Consider the following 23,691-nt stretch of genomic DNA (forward strand, 5'->3'; position numbering starts at 1 on the left):
CGTATTGAATTAGCCAACAATATTACGAAGCCTAGTTTGTGTTTAAGTTGTTTAATGTTCTGACTGGGTTAAATGGGTTTCTTGCACAAATGCAATTTGTATTTTCTCCTTTCTTAATTTTGCCATAACCTTCCCTCGCTTTGCTGGCGAGCTCAAACCGTTTACATTCAATGATATTATCTTAATGCTGTTAGTCATTTTTCCGCTTCATTTGTGATCTCAATTGTGCTCCCAAACTCCAGGGCCATTTTCCACGTTCCCCAGCGCTCCTGTTACTGAGTGGAGAGGTAGTCCTCTGAGTAGAGGGCCTCTCCCTAGACTTAACACTATTGGGTCTAGGCATAACTACCCAATCCACCTTTCCCCCTCTGGCTTAATTATACATGACAAATCTCATATTCTCTCTCCTTTTAGCTCTCTAAACTCCTGGGGTCTCTGTACTTTCTAAATATTCCACTATGTTCAACTCACATGCTGGACAGGTATTACAATAGGTTCTTAAAGCTGTGGCTGGAAATGATCACGACAATGGTAATAAGAGTGAACTAAAACAGTAAAGATGCAGCCATAACACCAAAACACAATGAGCCCAAACACTTCTAATGCTAAGGGGCGCTGCAGGTATATGACATATATCTGTGGATGACCTCCTTCCAATATACACATTGTCATTGTTCATATATGTTGAATTGAGTCACTGGCAAATAAAACAATTAAGGAATCAAACTTAATAATGGGATTAGGGTTAGAGTAAACAGTAGACTTAGTGCTTCATTCAGGAATAAAAAACAGGTATCACATTGCTGGCTAAAGCTACTGGCAACAGAGAAAAAGAATGATTTGATGATGAAAATCAAACAGCTGCTATGTCCAAGAAAACTGAGTTTGTGCAGCTTTAAAGGGGAATGTTCCAAGTAAAACATGACCCACCTTTTCGGATAGCCTCCAACAGCACACTGCGGGCATCGCTGATGGGTGGCAGATTGGTGGGATGGTGCCTCTTGCTCCCCACATCGTGGAGGGTGGAGTGGGGTGGCGGGGAGGCCATGGCTCCTGCTGAGGGGAAGGCCGGCAAAGGTGGCGGGCCTGACGGACAGGGCGAGGAGCTCCGTGCCCCTGGTAGAGGAAGAGGAGGAGGCGGTGGGGGAGGAGGAAGGATGGTACCGTCTGAGTGGGTCGCAGAGCCCATGGGTGGGCCCTTGTCCAGGACCTGCTGGAGACGGGCCGGGGAGGAGGAGTGGAGAGGAGGCGCCACGGGCGGAGGGGCCGGGTGGAGCACCCCTGGGGCGATCTGGAGAGGGGCTGGAGGAGGCGGGATGGCCGGGGGCTGCTGCTGGAGTGGTAGAGGGGGAATGGGGGGAGGAGGTGTACCCCGCATGCCCGAGGAGGGTAAGGGAGGAGGTGGAGGGGGAAGTGGTGGAGGCGGAGGAGGAGGAGTGGAGTTGAGACCTGCTGTCCGGGCTGGAGACTGAGGTCTGCTGTCGGAAAAACCTGAACTGGAGCTGGAGGGAAGAAGAGAGATAAAGCAGGTCATGATGGAGATTAAGAATAAGAGTGAGAGAAATACAGAGTGAACTCATCAGTGTCACTTTGAGAGTGTTGCAGAAGAAGACGTTTATTTGGATTTTTTAAAAGATTCTAGTTGAAAAAGGTGCAGCAGTACATAAGGCTCAGCTGCTGCTCACCTTGACCTCTTGAACCATACAAACTCAAACTGGAAAACCAAAACCTGTTTTTTTTTTTGCGTTGTTGGAGTTGGAACACATAATAAATAGAGTGTAGAGTGTATGCTGTACTGTCAAACAGGGTTGAATAAGATGATTGGTTTCAACCTTAAAAGGTGCCTGAGGGGAAAAGAAGAATAAAAAAAGAAAACTGGATGTTAAGGAGACTTAACACAGCAGCAGATTTTTACATTTCACTGCTGTCAGAGAGGTTTAGAAGTTTGGATGGAGTGATGATGCCTCTGCAGAGGATTCTTAACTCTATCAGCAAAATAGAAAATACTGCAAATCACAACTTGCCAAAAGATGCATTATGTTAGACTGCCAAATGAGAGGGTAAAGGAGTGATAAATGCACAGAGCATCAAAATGGGACAGGAACTCTTACATTAGAGAGAGAATGTTATCAGTAGTGTCCATTCACTGATGCTGAGGTTGTATGGGTGGATTGAGCTACTAACCAGGACATTGCTACACAAAGGCCGACATGTTCACGAGTAAATTTTCTTCCTACACAGAAAATCGCTTCAGACAAAAATCACAGCGAGCAAGGAGGAGAGGAGGAGGAGGAGGAGGAGAGGAGGGAAATTATGTGAGTATCTCCTCTCAGTACACTTGAGGCTTTATCGCTACCAATATTTTAAAAGGGATGAAATGAGACTAAAGTGAGAAAAGGAGATAGGGAACATGACGTTAAGTTAAAAAAAAAAAAGGAAGAGGGCAGCATGACACCACAACCAGAGGTCAGAAAAAGATTGAAAAGTAAATAAGAACAGGGGGACAGAGAAAGATATGGGGGGGAAAGAGGGGTTTGGAGTAAAAAGAGAAAATAGCTGAAAGGACTTCTGCAAAAATCAATGAGATATTTTCCTGGTGCTGCAGTCACAGCTTTAATCATTCCCTCTGATCTCTCCATCCCTTCAAACGCTGACATATGCGGCAGAAGTGTGCAGCAGAATAACAACCTGTAATACGCTCAGTGGCCTTAACTCTTTATTGATCCTTCCCTTCTCCTTGTCTTTTCTTTTTTTCCCTCCATCTTTGGTCTGCAAAACATCCATCTATCCATCTATCCATCCATCCATCCATCCATCCATCCATCCATCCATCCCTCCCTTTAACAGAGCAGACAGTCCTCCTCCCTCTCCAACAGAATAAACACACACAAAAAAAGTAATGGGCTGCCGCTCGCTATGACCAATTGATCCATGAGAGAAAAGAGTAGATAAAATAAACAAACCAAAGTGATGAGGTGGGATTGCATTTTTGTGTGAAACGTTATTCATAAACAATTTTTCACACTTGTTTGAATCAATTTCAACAGGATTTTCTTTATCCTTCAGGTAAGTTGGCAAACTAACTTTCTGGCAGTTGCTATTGCTCCTACCTATTACCGAAGGAAGTTTAAAAAAAAAAAAGAGAGGTGTGTTGTGTTTTGGGGCATGTCTCACCTGATCACAGAAGGTGGTTTGATCTCTCCCAGTGAGTGCATGGGAGGTGGAGGAGGCGGAGGGTCGTGGGGCCGAGAATACATTCTGTCCCCGGTACGGTTCAGCAGCTCGTTCATCTGGGTGTAGGGCAGCGCCGCCAGCGAGAAGGGTCCGTCCAAATGCTCCATGTACAAAGGAGCCCTGAGCAAAGAGAGGTGTTTTCATTTTCTCACTTGTCATTTATCCAACATTATGTCTGGGTCTTTGAATTCCCCTTGCTGACTATGGCCTTTGTTTAGTGTCTGTTGTCAATTTGAGTCGTATCTAACCTGCATAAATTAATTTTGTCATAACAAAATAAATCAGCTACTGTAAGAGCAGAAATATAAGACATTGTCCTCATGCTACATATTGAATACACTGATGATTTCTAACCACTTTACATCCCCTTACAATGATAAATATCTACATGAGTCAATGGCTATGTGCAAATGTGACCTGACTGTTCAGATTGCAGTCGCATTCAAAAAAATCCGATATGTATCCGATTCAGTACGACATTTGAAAGTGGCCTGAATCGGATTTGGAAATGTCAGATTCAATGTGATTTGTGTTGTCCACATTGTCAGAAACAAATCAGGTATGGGTCACAGTTGAGAGAACAAATCGGATTCAGGTCACTTTTAACTGCGGTGTGAACGTGGCCAATGAGTGGTGACTTTTCCCCCTTATCCTTCTGAAAAGTCAGAACAATTACAATAATATTACTTTGCAGATATATGTTTTTTCTTCTTTCTCAGCCTGATAATGAATTAACAAGGTCATTATGTAGAGGTTGACTTAAAGTGATTGTGGTGTACATGTACACAGGATATAAGTGCCCACTTAATATTAAATAAGAATAAATAAGAATTTTAAAAGAAGACTGTACAATCCTGCAGCTCAATATAATATCCTATACCAGAGATCTGTTTCAACAAGCTCTTTTTTGTGAATGAACAACATTAACATTTTACAACTTTTCAGGGTGCCATCATGCTTTGCTCTGTTGATTTATCATCTGATACTTCAACACAGAAAGAACAAAAAACTGAAAATAGCTTTTTACTCATGCAAAAAACACGATTAATCAGATTCTTAAAAGAATAAAGCATAAACATCTTTTTCTGCTCTGTCTGTCACCAGAGATCTGTGAATGAAAAAAAAATGCTAATGATAATGCTTTGGTGTCGTGGCCTCATGTGTTTGGACTCTTTTTCTCTTGGTTTCCAGTCTCATTTGGTTTCCATCATTGTATTCAGTCATTTGGTTTTGCTTGTTTATAATTGGGTTTTGTAAGTGTGTTTTTTCAGGGTTTTGATTTTCAGTTTGCTGAGTGTTTCCCTCTAGTGCTCTTCTTTACACCTGACCTGCATTTTCCTCATTAGCCCTGTCCTGCTCCTTGTGTCTCCCCTGGCCAATCAGATCCCAGTCTTGCTTTTCTGTTCAGTCTTTGTTGGATCCTTTGTCTAGTTTGGTCAGTCTTTGTCAGTTCATCAATTCTCATCTGTTCTCACCAGTCCAGGAATGAACAAACCTTTTTCTGCAGCCCTGCCTTCAGTCTATTTACATTTTGGGCCCACCTACTTCACTTTTTTGTGACATTTGGTAGTGCTGTCCATCATGCTCTCCTTGTCTATTTGACCACAACATCAAAAGGCATTCACACATCATTTTAGATGAACTCAAAACCTTGAATTTATACTCAATTCTGCTCAGAGAAAAGACTTTATGTCAGCTACTCATGGCACTAACAAATCAAAGGAAAGCACTAGTTCACATTTTTTTGCTTTTTGCTTTAATCTCATTGAGTGGCTGAAATGATTAAATAAGAGTGGCATTGGAGCTTTGAGGCACAATAAATGCAATCACAACTGTGAGGGACCTTAATCACTGCTGTTGTAGCTGTTGTGTTTCCTTGGTGCCAGTGAGGTGTAAATTGTAAGAGCCCATTCTCTGTGGAATGAGCACAATTCATTTTTGTTGATCCGAGTGATTACATCCTGCAGAAAAAAAAAGTCTGTGTTCATCCAATCAGTATTTTTGAAGCTCAATGCTCTTTTAAATCAGGCGTTACACATTCTGTATTTCCATGGTTACGAGGATGTAAATGTGCAAATTAGTCTCATCATTGAGACACCTGATGTAAACTGCTAAAGGGCTGAATAGAAGTTAAATAGGTTGACTTTCCTAGATTAAGAAATTTTAATGATATGCTTTGAAGTACCTAAATGTCTGAGAATTGTTGGCATGGTCAGAGACAGGTTTAAAATGTGGCGTAACCTCACACTGGGAGAGCCACCTTCACACACCTGTTGTCGTGGTAACCTGCCGAGCCGTTGGCCTCTCTGTGTTTGTCTTCAGGTATGTCCTGTGCCAGCTCTGCACCCAGTGCCAGTTTCTGCCACTCCTTTTTACGATCGTGTGGTGCCCGAGGTATCTTCTCTGGCTCCTGTGGACGGTCTATTGCCTTCAGCTTTGGTGAGCAGAGGTGTTGAGACAATGGTGATGATGGTGAGGGAAGAGGAAGATGGATGAGCGAGATGTGGGAAACGGTACGGGCCAAAGAAAAGGATGAGTTTACAAAAGATCATTTGGGGATGGAGAGAAAGAAAATTGTGAACAAAGATGAGAAGAAGAGGGGAAGAGAGAGAAGACAGATTAGCTGCTGTTGAGTAAATGTCAAACAGACAAAACAGACAGTGATCGCCTGTTACTGTACATACTATCAGAACAGACTGAAATTCAGATTTAGAGGAAAAAGAAACACATTTTGACAATTCAAATAAACAAAACACACAAACCAAATCAAAAAGTTTACATCCTCTATACCATTTCTATTCAACTGTCCATGTGCCATATAAAGATCTACATAGATTACACCAAAGCCTCATTCCTGCACACTTCATCTTGACTTTACATAGCAGCTACATGTTTTCATACTGTGAACAACTGCATTCTTAAACTAGATGATGTGTCCTGAACTAACTTGCTGAAGAGGAAAATCACACACATGTTTAAGAGGCAGGATTCAATAAAACACTTCACAGAAAAGTAAATACTATCATACCAGTTTGGGAACAGGGAGCGCTAACGGACTGGGTCAGAGCAAATCAAATGAATATACAAGTGGAACTCAGAAAGTAGTAGTAAGCTGACATTTTAAAGTTGTTTTTTTGCATTTATGAAAGTCTTTTGCTCAGGTCCATTGTTAAACAGCACTCCCTGCCTCCCAAACTATAGCATGACTGACTTTTAGCGCGCACACACACACACAAAATAAAAGAAAGAAACTGAGCTCCTATGGCAAAAATCACACACATTGTTTTGAAATAATCGCTGTATTTTCACATACCTGCCCTGGAAGGTCTAAGTACCTATAGACCTGATCATACATGCGGGGGTCCTGCAACTACAAGAACAAAAACAAAAACCACAAGAGAAGCACCAGGGGTGAGGGGAGTGGGTCAAAAAATCAACACGGCGCAGGATTGAGCACAACACCGCTGCACAGCACACAGTCAACAGGGACAAAAAACAGTGGGTGGTGAGGACATAGTGGGACAATGGGAAAGAGGGGAAAAGAAAAGTGCTGTTAAACAAAAAAATGACAACGTGCACAGCTCGCGACGTCACAATGCAGGTAGAGCACAGCAACACACACGGTCCAGTGTTGAACATACAAACACACAGACGCACACACACACACACGCATACAGTGGGATAAAAAACAGAGCCGAGCTTCGGCACAGAAAGAAAGAAGACTGAGGTAGAAAGGGAGAGATCTCACTGGAACTGGAGGACATACTACAAAGGTGTATTTCTCCGTGTGTGTATGTGTGTGTGTGTGTGGGGGGGACTTTTCACACCTATCACAGCAGCACACAGTGAGGAATGACATGCACAACAAACACACATGTGAGTCAACTCAAAATAATACATGGCATATTGAAGCAGAAGAACAACAAGGACACTAAAATGAAGAAAGGGGGCATTTGTACAGTTCAACTAAATACTGGTATGCATGAAAGCACCCTCTCAATTAGCTTCATTATCCTGAACCACTTCATGCATTCATATCATCATAATAATATGCAATCCTGACATATGAAATCTAAATAAAAACACATTTTCTACTTATATCAGCAATAGCATTATCAACAATTCCAAAGAACAAAACAACAATGTCTTAGTTGGCCTCTCAATATTTTCTGACTTCCGCAACACATTTTTTCATCCTGAAGATATAAATGTATAAAAAAATGTTCATGAATATATACTTTCATTTAAAAAAAAAATCTGGGCATTGTAGTTTTCAGCTAAGGTTACTAGATGAGAATTGAAATGGTGCATTTGTTGGGACTATTCTCAACTGCAGATTTATACACATTTGCTAGTGAGTATTTATGGCAGCAGCATGCTGTTTGTGGGATGGACTCAAAATAAACTACAGTGCCCACGCTCAGTGTAATGAAAGAACTTGTCCCACAGTACAACAATGATGTGTTTTTGGACAGCAATGGAAGAATGTGGCACAGAGGAATAAGCTATGAGACGTTGGCTACATAGGCAACACTTGCGTTCGGATCAAATCATTGTTGGTTTTGGTCTTTTCATGGAATTTGTTTGTATAGTCAGTATACGGAAATATAGTTTAACACATTCTACAAACTGCTTTTGCACAAACATTTTCCCCTGATGGCTTTCTAGCTTCTTTTAGTATAGCAGACAGACATTAGATTGTGTATGTGTGTGTGTGTACACCTGTGTTTATGTGTATAATTTCCTTCATCATTTCCAGCCTACGACACTGGCACTCTCCATTAAAACCAATACTAATTCAGTTCTTTTATGTCACATACATCCTCTGGGGTGGCTATCCTGCTTATTAAATAACTCTGTGTGTGTGAGCTGGTCCTCAAATGAAACATGCTGGCCGACAGGCGGCTGATTCAACACATCGTGGGTTGTGGACAGCATCTCCTTTAGCTTTGGCTAAATTAAGTTGATTTTGCCTGTCCACTGCTGTTGCCAGACCGCTGAAAGCGAGCACGGGGATAAATCCTAATGGTAATGCACATTGATTAGATTCTGATTCATCATGGCCCATTACCCCTGATGAGGCATTGGCTAAGGGGAAGCCTCTGTGCTCAAGCACACACACATCCATACAACCATCCGCCTGCTACTCTCCTCCAGCACTTTCATATATCTGGACTGACAAACTGAATATCATTCATTCCAAACATGAGTAAGCAATGTGTCCTGACAACGCTGTCTGCGGAGGCTGAAGGAGCTGCGTCAGAAGGTCAAATATTTTAACTTACTGCCATTTCCTCAAACTGTGCTGAGCCCTCAAAATCTACTGCAATTTCTGCTACATCATTTGGAAGATTAATTTCCTTCCAACTGGCTTCTGACCTCCTGAAAGGTTTGCAGTCATTGTGTCTTGCCAATATTTAGAGAGGCATTAAAGAGCACATTGGCAAAATAATAAGTGATCACACTCACTGGCTGATAAAATGGGAAGGAAACACAGGTAAAGAGCCAGAGTCAAACACATAATGCCACCAGACAACCACCATCTGTCCAACACAACATCACAGAGTGACGCTTTAGTGCAGCAATGTTGATGTGACAACAGTCTTGGGGGGGAAAAAAGCAAAGAGTAAACAGGGGTGGGGTGTGGGGGGTGTGTGCACTGTATTTATGTCAGAGAGAAAATGAGAAACAGGGACTGTGTAGCCTGTAGTGTGTGTGTTTGTGTGTGTGTGTGTGTGTGCGTGCATGTGTGTGTGTCTGTGTCACAGCTTTTATAAATGTCGCTAATTTCAGAAGGCTGTGTGCTTCTGCTCGGTCGCCATCCTTCATCTGAATGGACTGGTGTTGGCAGAGAGAGTGTCGCTGTGTGTAAGTAATGTGTGTGTGTATGTGTGTTTGTGTAATATAGTAGCTACAGATTTATGTTGTGTACAGAACGCAGTCGTGTGTGTCTGCTTGTCTGCATATATGCAAACATACTTGTACTGTATGACCAGTTTTTGTGTGTGTACCTGCAGGTGTAGTTTTGTGTGCATGTTCATTGTGACAGACTCAGCAGAACTGTGGCTGTGTTACTGCGTAAATAACCCCCACAGGGAGGCCCGCAAAGGCGCAGGGCCAATGGACCACCCTGCTGCTGACAATAACACAAACCCCTAACACAATACACACACCACTGCTGTTCATCTATTCGATTTGCGTTGTACATTCTTCTGACATTACTGTTCCTCTTATGAGATAATCATTGGGCAGTGCGCAGTCAGTTGGACTACAGTATTGTGATATCCTGCATTATTATTAAGTATTGTGCTGGATACCTTTAATAACAGAAAAGAAAATGTGTATCAGCAACTATTATGTTTTGATATATGTACGTTATATTTGTAGCAGCAATCCAGTCGACACAGAGGAAGAAATTAGTGTTAGTGTTACCACCAAAACCATGTCAGGGAGGCAAATAAGTCAGCTGAAGAGGGTTCCTGTTCCTCAGCAATGTGCACTTCATTCAAACGTGACATCTCTTGCTGTTAGTGAAGAGTCTAATTCATGGCTGTGTCCCAAATTCCTCAGTCTTACAGTATCCTATCCTACTTCCTACAGATTGAGGTGTGAACAGACACATTTGGCCAAAGCACACTGTGAACAGCAGCTTAAGGCATTCAACCGTCATTGACTTCATTTTGAATTTTACAAATGTTTTACCAAGTCGTTTCAGGTTTGGCTGAAACTAACTAGGCATAAATAAATGAAGAGTTTTCTAGTGCGACCCACTTAACCTTCAATTAAAACTGCATGTTAGCAGCTATTATGTCAAAAACTATTATAGTAGTATTTTGTGAGCAAAAATGCACTGAGGAGCTACATGTAGTCAGACATCTAGTGAGAATTCAAAAGCTACTAGATTTGAAATCAGTGTACCTTTTTGGAAGATTACTGACGAAAGGTATTCAATGTCAATGACTCCTGGTTTCCTACCTCTAGTACAGAACTGGGATTCAGTCAGGACAGGTACTGGGGGGGGGGTTGTTAGTATCAGAGCATCAGTTAGTGTTAGAGGGCTGCAGGCTACTGTGTGGGGAGCAGATGCTCTGATGGGTGGGGGGGGGGGGGGGGGGGGTGTGTGTGGGCAGGGGCGAGGGGGGGCTTGAAGGGAGAAAATCTTACCTCTGGGGGGGTGAGGAAGGGAGGAGGGGTTTCAGAGAGGACTCTAAGAAGGCCCTTGGGACACACAAGATAAGGCATTTCCAGCTGCACAGAGTTAGACAGAGTTAGACTGGGATTTAGAAGAGAAACTGTAAAGCAAAGGTTGACAGGAAGGAAGACAGAGGAAGAGATATCCTACAGCAGTATTTCTGTTTTCTTTTTTTTTTTCTGCCAGGGCCACTACAACACCACAAAATATTACATCTTCAAATGTTTTCAAACAACTTATAAATGACCTACATTAACCCTGTTTTTGACTGTGAAAACTGTTCATATAAAAATAGAAAATGTATCCAAGATATAACATAGAGCTCTCAGTCCTCTATTTTTACTTTTAGTGCACGTCAGTCTTTACACATCACATAGTGTATGTAGCTTGTGGAAGAGAGGAGCATTAGTGCTAATGTGCTGTCTGCAGCAAAGGCTGGATATCATTTTGTCACACCAAACATAAATAAGCCCAACGTCGTGGAATATCATTTCCAAACTCACTTTCAATGTTATACTAACTATAAATGTTATGTGTAATAACAAGCTAACAAACACTCAAACAGTTGCACTTGCTTGTGACAAACTATAAGAACAACATGATAAGATGAATTATTAGCACACTGGCAGAATAAATCCTGTCTTGAAGTGTGCATATGCAGCATCCTGTCTACTTTCTTAGCTCATTACAAACCATCCAGAACATTGTGTCGTCTAAATCTAGTTTGAAGTCATAGAAACAGATTAACCCATCCCTTGGAGCAAAGCATCCAAATAGTCCATGTATAACAATAACTGCAAAGTCACGGAAGATCATATCCAACCATGATTCAAATTTCATGTTGTCACTGTCCTGCAGATGGACAAACTCGTGCATACAAAGTTGACCCATAGAGGATGAAGGCAAGCATACTGAAATCACAGGAGAATCACTGCTTTAATAAGGAGTTGCATATGATTTACAACACTCCAAACACACCTCTTAACTCTTATGTGTACAAAAGGTGCTGTTCACAAAAAACTATCTGCTGTTCAAGAGAGAATCTGTCTCTGGTTGGAAACAACCATTAAGCCTGGTACATGCTGTAACTGTATTGTGGACAAGACAGGCTGAAATATTTAACATGTACATTCTTTTGCTGGAAGATATAATGTTTTTTGTAAACATGACTTGAACAGTAACCCTAAGATGTTCATGATGCAATATACTAAAGATAGCTGAGACCACTGTTGCCAAAGCATCATAATCGTTGAAAGATGAAAGGTCAGCTTATAAAATGAATTCCCTCATGTTCTACTGTGTCTGAGCAGTAAAAGATCTTTATACACAGCTCCAATACTCAATACAGGTCCACCGCGGAAAATAATTCATCTGTTTGCACAGGAGCCACTGAGCTCAGACTGAGGTGAAACAGAACCCTTTTTGTAGTCTAAATAACTTCCATGAACACCCCCCACCCCCCACCCCCCAGTGTGTCTGTGTCGACAGTGGTGCAGCCTCGGATGTGTGCAGCTGCTGTGGCCCGTAGCAGGGATCCGTTCAGGGTGTCGGTCTCGGTCCATCTCTGCGTTACACTGCTCAAAGCCTGCTATCTCTTGAATGGACCAAAGTAGTTGCCATGGCAACCACAGAAAGGGGAGGCGTGTGTGTGTGTGGTGGTGGGGGGGGGGTTTGTAAAAAGATTGGGGTTTTTTGTTGGGTGGGGGAGGGCAACTTAATTTGTGTTGTATTTATAACCTGTACATACAGGTTTGTCTCACAGGCATAACAAGAAAAAATTAGCTCTTTATTGCTTTTCTCATCATCTACATCTCATATCACCTTTGCAAATTTAAGCCCCGGCAGTCTTTTTATTTCATTTTAGAATTAAGTCAGGAGAGAATTCTTCAGCAGTCACCTGTAACAATGCAAGAAAGCATTTTTTATACTGTCTGTGATGAGCAGCCACTGGTTTTTAATGAGGGCTGACAGCGATACTTTTAGACTGGGCCAAATAAGAAAAACAGTCTGCAACTGTAATGTCAATATATTCCATTAGGATGTCTGTAAGTGCTATAATGAGACAATAGGAGGGGAGGCAGAGCCGAAGGGGATACTCCACAGGGGATTCTGACTCTAGAGACAAACAGCGATGTAGCGTGGACTCAAACACTGATCTCAAAGAGAGGCAGCAATGCTCTTTTTCCTCCTCTCTTGCCAACTTTCTCTCTCTGTGTCTCATCAGCTTCTTTTCTAGTAAGTCCCTGGGACTTCCCTCGCACTCTCTCCATCTCCCTGAGACTGACTGGCTCAGTACATAGTCTGCTGCTAATCCACTGAGGCGGAGGCTAACACAGGAGCTAATGAGATTAGGACACTGCAGGTTTCTGTTCCCTTCCCTCTGCTCTGTGCTGCTTTTCATTTATCATTGGCTGCTAATCTGTGTGTGTGCCTGTGTGTACTGTAGTGTGTCATTGTGTAAATGTGGTTTCAGAATAACTATTACTATTGGTAATGTAGAGATGAATTAAAGTTGTACTATGAATACAAATAAATGTAGTAAATATAAATACTGTATAGTCAACCAAACTGAAAATATACTAATATATACTCTTTTTCATTTTTCATCTGCCAGTTTAAAGAGGGACAATTTGTTAGTGGAGAATTCAACTAAAACTCTCACACTCCAAAGCAACCTTTTTATGATGCTATAGATGTGAGTTGGTTATTCTTTTTTTTCCATTTTTCTTTTACATCATCTTTCACAATGTAAAAAAAACTTTCTCGTAACTTTGCATCATGAATTTTGCACATCCACCTCCAGGAGACACATCATAGACTATTCTGAATTGTAATCCTTGCAAATGAGACCTATAATATATGATACAATGCTGAACACTGACACTTGACATGAGAAAATGTCAAGGTTGCCTGATAAGTGGACCTATTTTAAGTGAACAAAAGAAGTGAAGAAGTATTTAACATCCATGTACTTCTGTTCAAAACAAGATTTATAAAAGAGTTTTAAGGTCTGACCTTGCTTCCATTATTCTGGTTCAAACTGTACGTCTGTTATGAATTTCCTCACCGCGACTTCACTCCCTGAATCATTCTATCTCATCCTTCAACGCGCTGGGTTAAATATTTGATTTGTTACGGTGTAAGAAGAAACTTTGACCTTAACGCATGAACTGGGTCTCCTTGCTCACCAGCTTCAGCAAATGACTTTTGCCTTTCACTGGAAGGCATCCAAACACTCTTTCCTGGTTCAGTGGATTCAAGGGGTGATGTTTTTAGAAATCTTTGAAGTGTCAGACACACAAAGCTCCCCTAAGACAAGACCAGATCTCTATTAAACATGTCAAGCATCTCCTCTCCTAGTTAATTACTTGACAATTAATTACCTACATTAGAAATCCTGGCTGCTTTGCATGTACACCTACAGTTATTTTTAGGCTAACGGTTGTTGTGTATGGATACTGTTTGTGTTTCATCTCCTTAATTTGTTTTTATATTGTGGAGAAGATTTGAATGTTTTTTTGCCTTTCAGAATGTCTAATATACAGTAGGCTATGTTTAGAAACCCAGGTTAATAAGGCTGGATATGGAACATTTCTTATTAGCATTATTATATTGATTTTTTAACCATGCTTACACTTTCTGCTGATTTTTAACCAAGCAAAAAAAGACTGCATGACAGACATTAGGGAGGAGAGAAAGTGAGAGAGAACTGGAACATTGTGTTGGCAGCCAATCTCAGATAGCATTACACTGACTGACAGGTGGCAGGGCCTGTTAGTTCGTCAACTGCATAGTAGATCATCTGACTGCACATCCATGCCTGTATGTGTCTGTCTGAGTGTGTGTTCATATTACAATTTAGAAACAAAGTATAATATGGGTGATAATCTGTGATCTTCTGGTGAAATAATAAGGTAGAGCACAAAGGTTATACATAATTATGATAAGGTAAAATCATTCAATAAGCTAAGTGACAAGAGGTGTAAATCTACCAGTAGTCTACACTCAATTTTACCCATTTGTGCATTTGTATGTCTATGTATAACTTATTTTCCAGCCTTTCAATGCCTGATTCTGTACGCTTTCCACTCCACCAACACACACATAAACTCTCCACACTGTATTTGCCCTGATCCTCATTCAGACCATTTATGAGCCATGATGATTGCACAAATCGACAAATATGTGTGCGTAATTCCTGTAATCCATCCTGCTCCCTGAGAATGTCTTCTAGGCCCTTTCCATGGGGTCTGTCTAACTGCCAGTGTGGCGAAGAGGGAAATGAACATGGCTTTATAAGCTGAGCCCACCCGGGGGTTTAATTAGAATGAAATCATTGGAATGAGCTTCGGCTACAAGCGGTCATATCAACCTAACCCGCTGATGGAAATATGGTCTATTTACTGTTGCAAATGAGCTTTATGTTTTGTTTTACGTTTTAAATATCTGGATTTGATTATTGAGCTAATGTATATAAGGCTGATGAATACAAGACTAGCACAAAAAAAAAAAAAATGCAAATCTCTCTCCATCCTCTCAACTAATTTTTGGCTGAACTTGCCCTCCATCCTCTCTGCACCATTCCCACAATCATTAACAACCTCATAACCGACAAATTACATCCTCTTCATTCACATGAACCCTTGCTGGTAATATCGCGTCCTTATTCCTCATTGACATGACTGTTACCATCTCTGATTGACTGTGAGGGGGCGAAATGTGGAGCACACCCAGCTTCCCACGCAGGGAAATGCCAGCTGGTGCTGATTAGAGCTCCTGACACTGGGGGTGGGAAACCCCTCGATTTTGTGCAGGCTATTTCATTTAATGTGTGTGTGTGTGTGTGTGTGAGAATAAGAGTTCAACATCAGCTGCATGTGATTGTGAACACAGATTTTCTTCATGAGGCTATGTGTCTGTGTGTGTTTCTGTACAGGCAAAGAGATGACGCATAGTACTCTCCATGAGAGAAGTGGGGGCAAGTGACCAGCAGCTGCTCCTATTAATTAATGATTACACAAGTAATAACTAAGTGGGTTGACTGACTGGAGCAAGACTTGATTAATCTATGAGTGGTGGCTAATTAATGTATGAGGCTACATTGTATGAAGCTAGACCTGTGAATCTATCATGTTCATTCATGCAGCACACATCAATCTGTATCTGTGGAGGTTACAGGAAGCCTCTTCTTCACTCTTGTTCTTGGTGTTCATGTACTCATCACAAACACCTCCGAGTAAAATGTATGTGTGCTTGTCATTTTCCACACATACCTTCTGTTTCCGCCTCTCCTTCCGCTTGTCTTCTGTGTCCTGCAGCATTTTCTCTCTCCACAGGTCAAAAAAGTAAGAAGGATTGGTGTAGAACTTCAGACCTTCCTTCCCATCGTCCCTGCGGATAGACAAAAATAAATCTTGTTATACTTTCCTTGGTCCTCTGAAGAATTCTTGAATTCACTGATTTTCTATAAAACTATTTGCAGTATTTGGCCTACAATCACCTCACTTTGAAATGAGTACTTTGCCTTAATAAAAGGGTAAGGCTGTAACAAAATTTCCCAAGGTGATCATTGTAATGTCTTCAATGTAGAAAGTCTTCACTTTTGAGAATATTTGGCATTCTGTTTAAAAAATGACTTGCACAATTAATTAATTATCAAATTAGGTGCCAGTCAATCAACTAATCCATAATCCATATCCATCCATAATCATTTCAGCTCGACAGAAAGACCGGGCAGATGAGAGTGCTGAACTGCCAGAAATGGTCTTTCTCCTTTTCATTTTACCTTTTGTGATGATAATTTTTATTTTCTTGGACGCTGCCCTGCCTGTCTTAGTCTCCTTTCCATCAACAGATCATATCTGTTGACTGTTTGTCATGAATAATGTCTAACACCCTGTGTTATTCATTCTCTCTCAACTCTGCTCCTCTCCCTGTCTCCTTCGCTCTCATTACAGATGCTTTTGTGGTTCATCGTCACTAGGGGAAACAGTGCCATGATGACATGGAGGGAAACATAAAAAGACTTCTGACAGACACAAGTAGTTATCACATTACAGGTCTCTCTTGACAAGGAAATGATCATACATGAATGCCTGCACATGCTGTCCAAGAATGTAATTAAATATCAATATTAGGGAAAGATCATGCAATTGCCCTGCTAATGCCTTTCTCTCACTTCTTTTGTCTTCCTTTTACCATTATTTACAACTCATCAATTTTGTAATAGGCTGGAAGGCTGCAGTGTTCCTCAATTACATCCTCATTTACAAAGACTACATTTTTTGTTTCCTTATTTTGTGAATAATGCCTGTGCTTGACCAATCGGCAACATCCATCCCTTCAAACTCAACCCTATGAACAGTTTCTGAAACACTGAAAAGACTTTTTTTCCACATTGAACAATCAAGAGCAAAATTTAGCCCATAGCTCCTGTGGTGGGAATGCAGGTACAGTTTCTGGACCCATTATTTAGGATCAAGCAGGTTAGTGCCTTTAATCTGCATTCTCTCTAATGACCAGAAAGGGGCAACTCCACTGGTTGCAAAAACAAGTCATATTGTATGGAGGTCTGTGAGAAAATGTTCTTAAAAATAAAAAAATAATAAAATAAAATAAACAATCTCTAAAACAATCTGTAATTAGGGTATATAATCTACACTATACATACTGTACATTCCTTATTCTGTTTACAGGGAATTAAACAGTAACGACAGCCTCAGTCTTAGTAATGGGAGCTGTGGTGTTGTACAGTCTGATGGCTGATGGCATGAAAGAGCCCTGAAGCACTTTGAGGCACGTAGCTGAACATGCTCCTGAGCTGCCTCAGCTCGGCATAGAGAGGTTGAAAACAAACAACAACCAAAAAACCTTTGTCACAAGTGTTTGATAACCACATTGCAAAAAAAGCTGTATTTTATGTATATATTCTGCATATATAAGATTATTGGTCAATATATAGTTCATTTTATTACCCCCTAATATCGGTATTAGCATTGGCCCCAGAAACCCAGTATCGGCTCTATTTATTGCCTCAGTAAACAGTTTTTCTAATGAGTTCATGGTCTCAATCACAAGTTTTAAGCATGTTTTTTACTAGCGAAATTAGCATTAGCATTACCGCAGTTAACTATAGACTGTAAATACAGCGTGCTAACCAAGCTGGCAGCTAGCGTTAGGGTCAGCTCCACCCTCTCATCCAAATATAGTGACTTCTGGCTTTTAACTTGGGGCTTCAAAACAGCTGTCCACAAACCAGTTACTGACATTTTTTTTTTTTTACAGACTATGGTCATGATCAACACACTGTGCAATATTCATATGGCTTGATTAGCAAGATCACACTATTAATTAGAATGACCTCTTTTCTTAATCATATTTCCTGCAAACTAGTAAAAATACACTATAAATATGTAAATCAACCTATTAACTACATCTCCTCTGAAGACTATCAGTGGTTCGCAAACTCATTTCTAGACAGGTCTGAAGGCCATATGAAAGGGTATTTCAGGTCTCCTTTTCAAACTAATTACCCCAAAACTATCTGGTGGATTCTGACCATTCAGTCGTCCTAACTTGAACTTCACTCGGAGTCGGCCACGCTATGGGAGGCAATTATTTGATGATAACACCGATAAGAGCAAGAACACTGAACATGAAAAAGAAAAGCTTCAAAAGGCAGAGCAGAAAGTTTAATGATATGCAACACAACAAAGGGAAGAAAATAGAATTCAACAATGGGATAAGGCAAGGGTGAAGAGAGAGCTACTGTGGTGTGTGTGTGTGTGTGTGTGTGTGTGTGTGTGTGTGTGTGTGTGTGTGTGTGTGTGTGTGTGCGTGCACTGCGGGTAGCATTTGAGTGTCTGTGTAAATCATGTAAATCATTATGCATGGTAGTCGCTCTGTGCATATTTGTGGTGGGTGTTTGTGTGTGTGTTTGCTCAGCGTATGTGGGAGAGGAAGAGAGAGAGAGAGAGAGAGAGAGAGAGAGAGAGAGAGAGAGACAGAGACAGAGAGAGAGAGGGAGAGCATAGCAGCTGTGCTCCGAGGGGGAGGTGTCCCAGGGAGCCTCCTGGTGTGATGTGCGAGGAGGAGAGCAGAGGAGAGAGAGTAAGAGCAAGCAAAGGGATGAGGACAAGAGAGAGGGAGAGAAGAAACGGGAGAAGGGACTGTAAACATAAAAAAATGAAATCTTTGCTCAATTAGCTGCTCCATGTCGTTCAAATCAACTCTGGGAGCTGTAATTCATTTGAGTTCTTGGCTACATAGGAAACCCAGATGTACAGAATATGTCACATATAAGCCTACACACTATGAGTTTTTATACATCTATGTCCAGCTTAACATTAACACACATACACTCTTCCTCCACTGTCCTCTATAACACATAGCTGAACTTAACAGCTGTTATTGAGGGAGAGGTGAATGCACTCACTGACCTTCAGGCTTACAATGAACATGGTTTTTATGTCTAATTCAACTAGGGGCATTAAATCATCTTGTCTGGATAACAGCTGAGGTGAAGCCGTCACCTGGTACAAAACAAGACATTTAGAATAAGGTTGGGAAATAAAGTCAGTGAGTCAGACACCCACACCTGCCTCTTGCTTGGTCTAGGCCATGTCAAGGCCCAGAAGTTAAAAGCACACCCACGACAGATATAAATACCACAGCCTACACCTGGACCTGTCTCCCTACAGTGTGTGTGTGTATGTGTGTGTGTGTGTGTGTGTGTGTGTGTGTGTGTGTGTGTGTCTATAAGTACACACACACAATAAAGAGACTGTGTTTGGCCTGTAACCTCCTTCAACTGGCTCAGTCGGAGTGACACGATTAGACAGACACAGGTCCTGTAAGATGCTGGAGGAGGAAAACATCGAGCGAGAGGGGGAAAAAAAGAAGTGAGAAGGTAGAGAAATAAAAATGAGGGATGGAGTGTTGACTAGCAGAATTTTTTTAGGTAATATGCATCTTCACATGAATCCTTTGATCGCTCTGCCATCAGCAAGGGTTTGAAAACATGCATACTATTATTCACACAAACGTTCTCTAAACTCAACACCTTTTTTTTTTTTTACAGCTACACCTTTCCTATGTTGCATGGTATGACCATCAATAACACTCCGCTGTGCTTAATAAAAGCTTTTATAGCTGCAGGCAGGAGTTTAATACTAAAAATGGCCAAATAACAGACGGAATTTAGGCTACTTAGGTTCTTTTGTGTTAAAACACTGGGGTGCAATCACTGCAGTCTCTCTTTATGCCCATCAATAAAACACAAATGTATTTATTTTCCCATTCTCCAGACCTCAGAGCATGAAAAGGGACACATATATGTAAAAGTTGATGTAGTTAAGAGTCATGCTGGGCTGCTTTCAAGCCAAAACTTTCACATTTTTTAATTAAAATGGAACAATGGCACACAAATCTCACTTTCAAAATAGCCAGTTAAATGCGTATTTTAATGCAATTTTAGCATACACTGTGAGAAATGTGTTGCTCCTACTTTTTCCCCAAAAAATAAATATCACACTAATACCCAGTAAACGCCTTAAGCTTTTTTTCTGAAAATGTCTTTCCAGGGCAGCATGAGATAGGAAGACATGTGAATCCAGACCTGTAGGGGGAGAGGATGTTGAGAGGCGGTGGCTGCTCGCAGGCCTGGAAGGTCTCCTGCAGTGGGATGGGCAGCGACTTGCGGTCAAACAACTGCTGGTCCTGAATAGTGGAGCTCCTGAAAGCTTTCCTCATGGTGATGTCCTGAAGAGACACTGTAGAACGGATGGAAGGATAGAGAGAAAGAGGAGGACAGAGGAGAAGATCAAAGGTTATTATAATTATGTCAGATTCTTTGTAAAATATGGTTGTAAATGAGGTTCAGTTTAAGACTCTCTTTGCTCTTTGGTTGTACTTTCCCACAATGTATCCTCCTTACCTCACATACCAACCAACAGACTCTCTGCCTCTCTAATGTCTGTAGTCATGAACACAATGATTACCATTTGCCTTCATCTCATTATTATTAACATCAAAATCGACATTGACATCATCGCTCAAACAGTCACATTCAACATTACGCAGTACTAAACCTATTAGAAGCCACTAATCATCTTCTCTCAGGCTGATGCTACATTGTTGTCCTAATTGGCTCATTTCTATTTCCCCCTGAAAGCAAAAACCTACACAATGGTTCGGCTTGGCTAAGCTAGGCTAAGGTCGTCTGTCAGTGACTTTGGGAATAATTGACCTTCTTCTATAAAGGAACAGCTGACATTTTCAGAGGGCAAGAAGAATAACAGAGGAAAATCAATGTGGCACAGCTGAAGCTCTCACAAAGACAGGTTGGTGAAATTGCTGAGGGGAAGAGAGAAACAAACCACACAAATGCTAGCCCTCAATCTGGTAGGGCAGGGTAGAAAACTGCAAGTCTTGGACAGAAATCCAGAGCGTTGCAACTAGATCTGAATTATACATGAGGGAGTGACAAATGGATACACTTTACTGTTGCCCAGGGGAAGACTGAAAAAGTCATGTGGCATACAGAAAAAGTATTGTTATAGTCTTCTGTTATTAGCCTTTCTACCACACACAAGACAATATGATGGCATAGAGTCCAACACTTAAACTATATCCATAAATTACAGAAATCAAGATAAAAATGGGGCAAACTTATGTCATTGTACTGTACAAACGCCCCAGATAAGACCATCCACTATTCTACATTGCAGTAGTATAGCTGGTTAATGACTTCCACAGACTCTCAGTGTAGAGAAGGGCCAGCCACCTAAGGCACAGACGTCTCATTATTAACAAACACTGTCAGCGAGCCAAGGTTTGGTAAGTAACACTGTGGAAGACAGAGAGGAGACCAGAGAATATTAAGAGGGACAAAGAAAGACTAAGACAGGGGAATGGAAACAGGACAGAAATAAAGAGGAGGGCAGTGATATAGAGAAACAACAAAAACAGATATGAGCATACTGTGTGAGAAATTACAAGGAGAAATGTAAAGGCATGAGCCACGAATCACATGAGAGAGGTGCAGAAACCTGGTCTGAGTCAGAGGGTGGATTAGGCTTCATAGATAGCAGTAAAGAAAAACTGCAGTACCAATTTAGCAAGTGAACACACACAGGACATAAACACAAAGACACAGTATATTGTCTCATGGTAAACAAGACGGTCTCTGTCTTCTTGTGACCTTGTGAGAAACTACATAGCACATAAAGGTGTTAAAGGACAGTATTTATGATTTTTGCTATCTATGATTTTTGCTATATCTGTGCTAAATGTGAATGTGACTCAGGAAGATTTGCAGTTAGTATAAAGGTAGTATTATGCCTTATTGAAATTAGCATTATATTTTCCAGAATCAGAAGAACAATAGACATACTTGCTGCTTGTCCTTCTCCCTGACATTGTTCCACATACATTTTTCTTCTTCATGCTTTTTCTAAAGAAGGCTGTTTCACTGGATTCACTTATTCATCTTTTTTATTTGTTTGTTTGTTTGTAGAAAAACAGCCCAGCCATGAAGCAGTACATGTTTCTTTCCTCAAGATCCAACCCGGTGCTTTGTAATGTAAAAAGAATAGTGCAGGCTGCCGATATTTACAACCATAGCTTTACTTGTTTTTAGTTATTTATTCAGTGTTGGAAAAAATTGTTGTGGTTTCCTCATTAGAATGCTAAGGAACATGAGCATTACAACTCCAGACATCATTTCAATTGTTATGATAATGTACTGAAACTAATTCAAGGAACTAAATCTGGGAAGAAGTTGAAGTCTTTCTTTCCCCCCAAGATGAGAAGATTAGAGAGGGTAAGGGATGATGATGTGGTAAAGGAGATATGAACATTAAATTGATGCTTTATTGATCCCTGCGGGGCACTTCCGTTTTTTGGTTTGCCATTTTCCACAAAAAGGTTAGAGCAAAGGGCAGGAGAGTACACCTGGAGCTGATGTCAACACTCTACCTCTCACTGCTCGCAAATGTACAAAAAAGATCTTCAGAGTAGACCATTTTAGACACATAACACCCTGCCAGGGCCAGAAGTAGCCACTGGCCAACCAGCGAGTGTCAATTTGGTGTTGCTGAGTGCTTTATGTTGAGCAAAATCACTGTGCTCTGCTGCCCCAGTGCATTTAGGGAGAGCAGAGGGCTGTCAGATGGTGTGACAAGTAGGTGCAAAAGCGACAAACAAGAGAGAGGCGATACAGAAGTGTGTGTCAGAGTGCATTCCATGCAGAGTGAGGCACCTATAAACCTCTGCCAAGCAACACTGAGAGCTGAGAGAGACACACTGCACTAATCAATGTGGGCACACACACTCACACACACACACTCACACACACGCAGATGGATATCTTAACATGATGTTCTACATCCTAATTACAAAATGTCACTTATTCAGCTGAACTACCAATTACACTCATTTAGAGAAGACATTTAAGCTAATGAGAAAAATGTGAAAGTGTACACATTTGTGAGTGAATGTGTGTGCGTGTGTGTGTGCGTGTGTGTCGGGTTGTGCGGCACCGTGTGCAGCAGTAGCCTCTGATCCTGGACTGTGAAGGTTCTTATCAGTAAATGAGTGTTGGATAGTTTATCTCTCCCTCTCATATCTTTCTCTAAGACAGATAGCATCTAGCTAAAACACCCTCAACCAAAGAGAGGTGAGGGAGTTCTCATCTCACACACACACACACGCGCACACGCGCACACACACACACACAAACACACACACACACACCTGTCTTCTTCAGCTTCCCTCAAAGTTTCAGGAAAACGATGTTTTCCCTCTTCCTTCCTTTCACCCCCCCTGCCTCAAAGAAAAGCAGTCCTACACAGGCACTGAAGATAAGAAGAGGCAGAGGCCAAGCTGTCTTTTAGCATGCAGGCAAGTCTCTCTCTCTCTCTTCTGTTGTACTTTGATGCAAATGTTGCCCTATATTTCCCCTCCTGTTTGCTTGCTCTTGCAGGCCTAAATCACCCTTCATCTCTTGTGAGCATGTTTTATTGTTTGTCCTCTGTGTTTCATTTGTCCTCTCCCTGTCCTAGAATCTGGCCGAATGTTCTCCCTCTTGAATTGTCAAACCTTGTAAATCACCAGTCTTGTGCAATAGTGCAAGAATAAACATAGTATGCCTTGTGTTGTTCTTTAGAGAGGGTATTTAAAAGTGAGAAGAACTTTACATTTGCAGAATACATGCCCTCTGTCTGCAATCACTGTTGGGACATTGTATTAGTATTCACAGTTGTGTT

At 41.2% G+C, this 23,691-nt stretch overlaps 1 protein-coding gene across 1 annotated transcript in view; it reads right to left on the reverse strand.

The window, feature by feature from the left end:
- The window catches only part of wasf1 (WASP family member 1), a 34,545-nt gene that overhangs the window by 2,278 nt on the left and 8,576 nt on the right, over positions 1-23,691 (reverse strand). The window contains exons 3-7 of the mRNA XM_053336477.1: positions 20,043-20,196; positions 15,700-15,817; positions 5,505-5,668; positions 3,175-3,354; positions 931-1,502 (exon numbers count right to left, since the gene is read on the reverse strand). Coding sequence (XP_053192452.1) covers positions 931-1,502; positions 3,175-3,354; positions 5,505-5,668; positions 15,700-15,817; positions 20,043-20,196 — 1,188 coding nt within the window. The remainder of the gene's footprint in view (positions 1-930; positions 1,503-3,174; positions 3,355-5,504; positions 5,669-15,699; positions 15,818-20,042; positions 20,197-23,691) is intronic.

This window comes from Scomber japonicus, chromosome 17 (assembly GCF_027409825.1).
Source record: "Scomber japonicus isolate fScoJap1 chromosome 17, fScoJap1.pri, whole genome shotgun sequence".
Classification (NCBI taxonomy): Eukaryota; Metazoa; Chordata; class Actinopteri; order Scombriformes; family Scombridae; genus Scomber; species Scomber japonicus.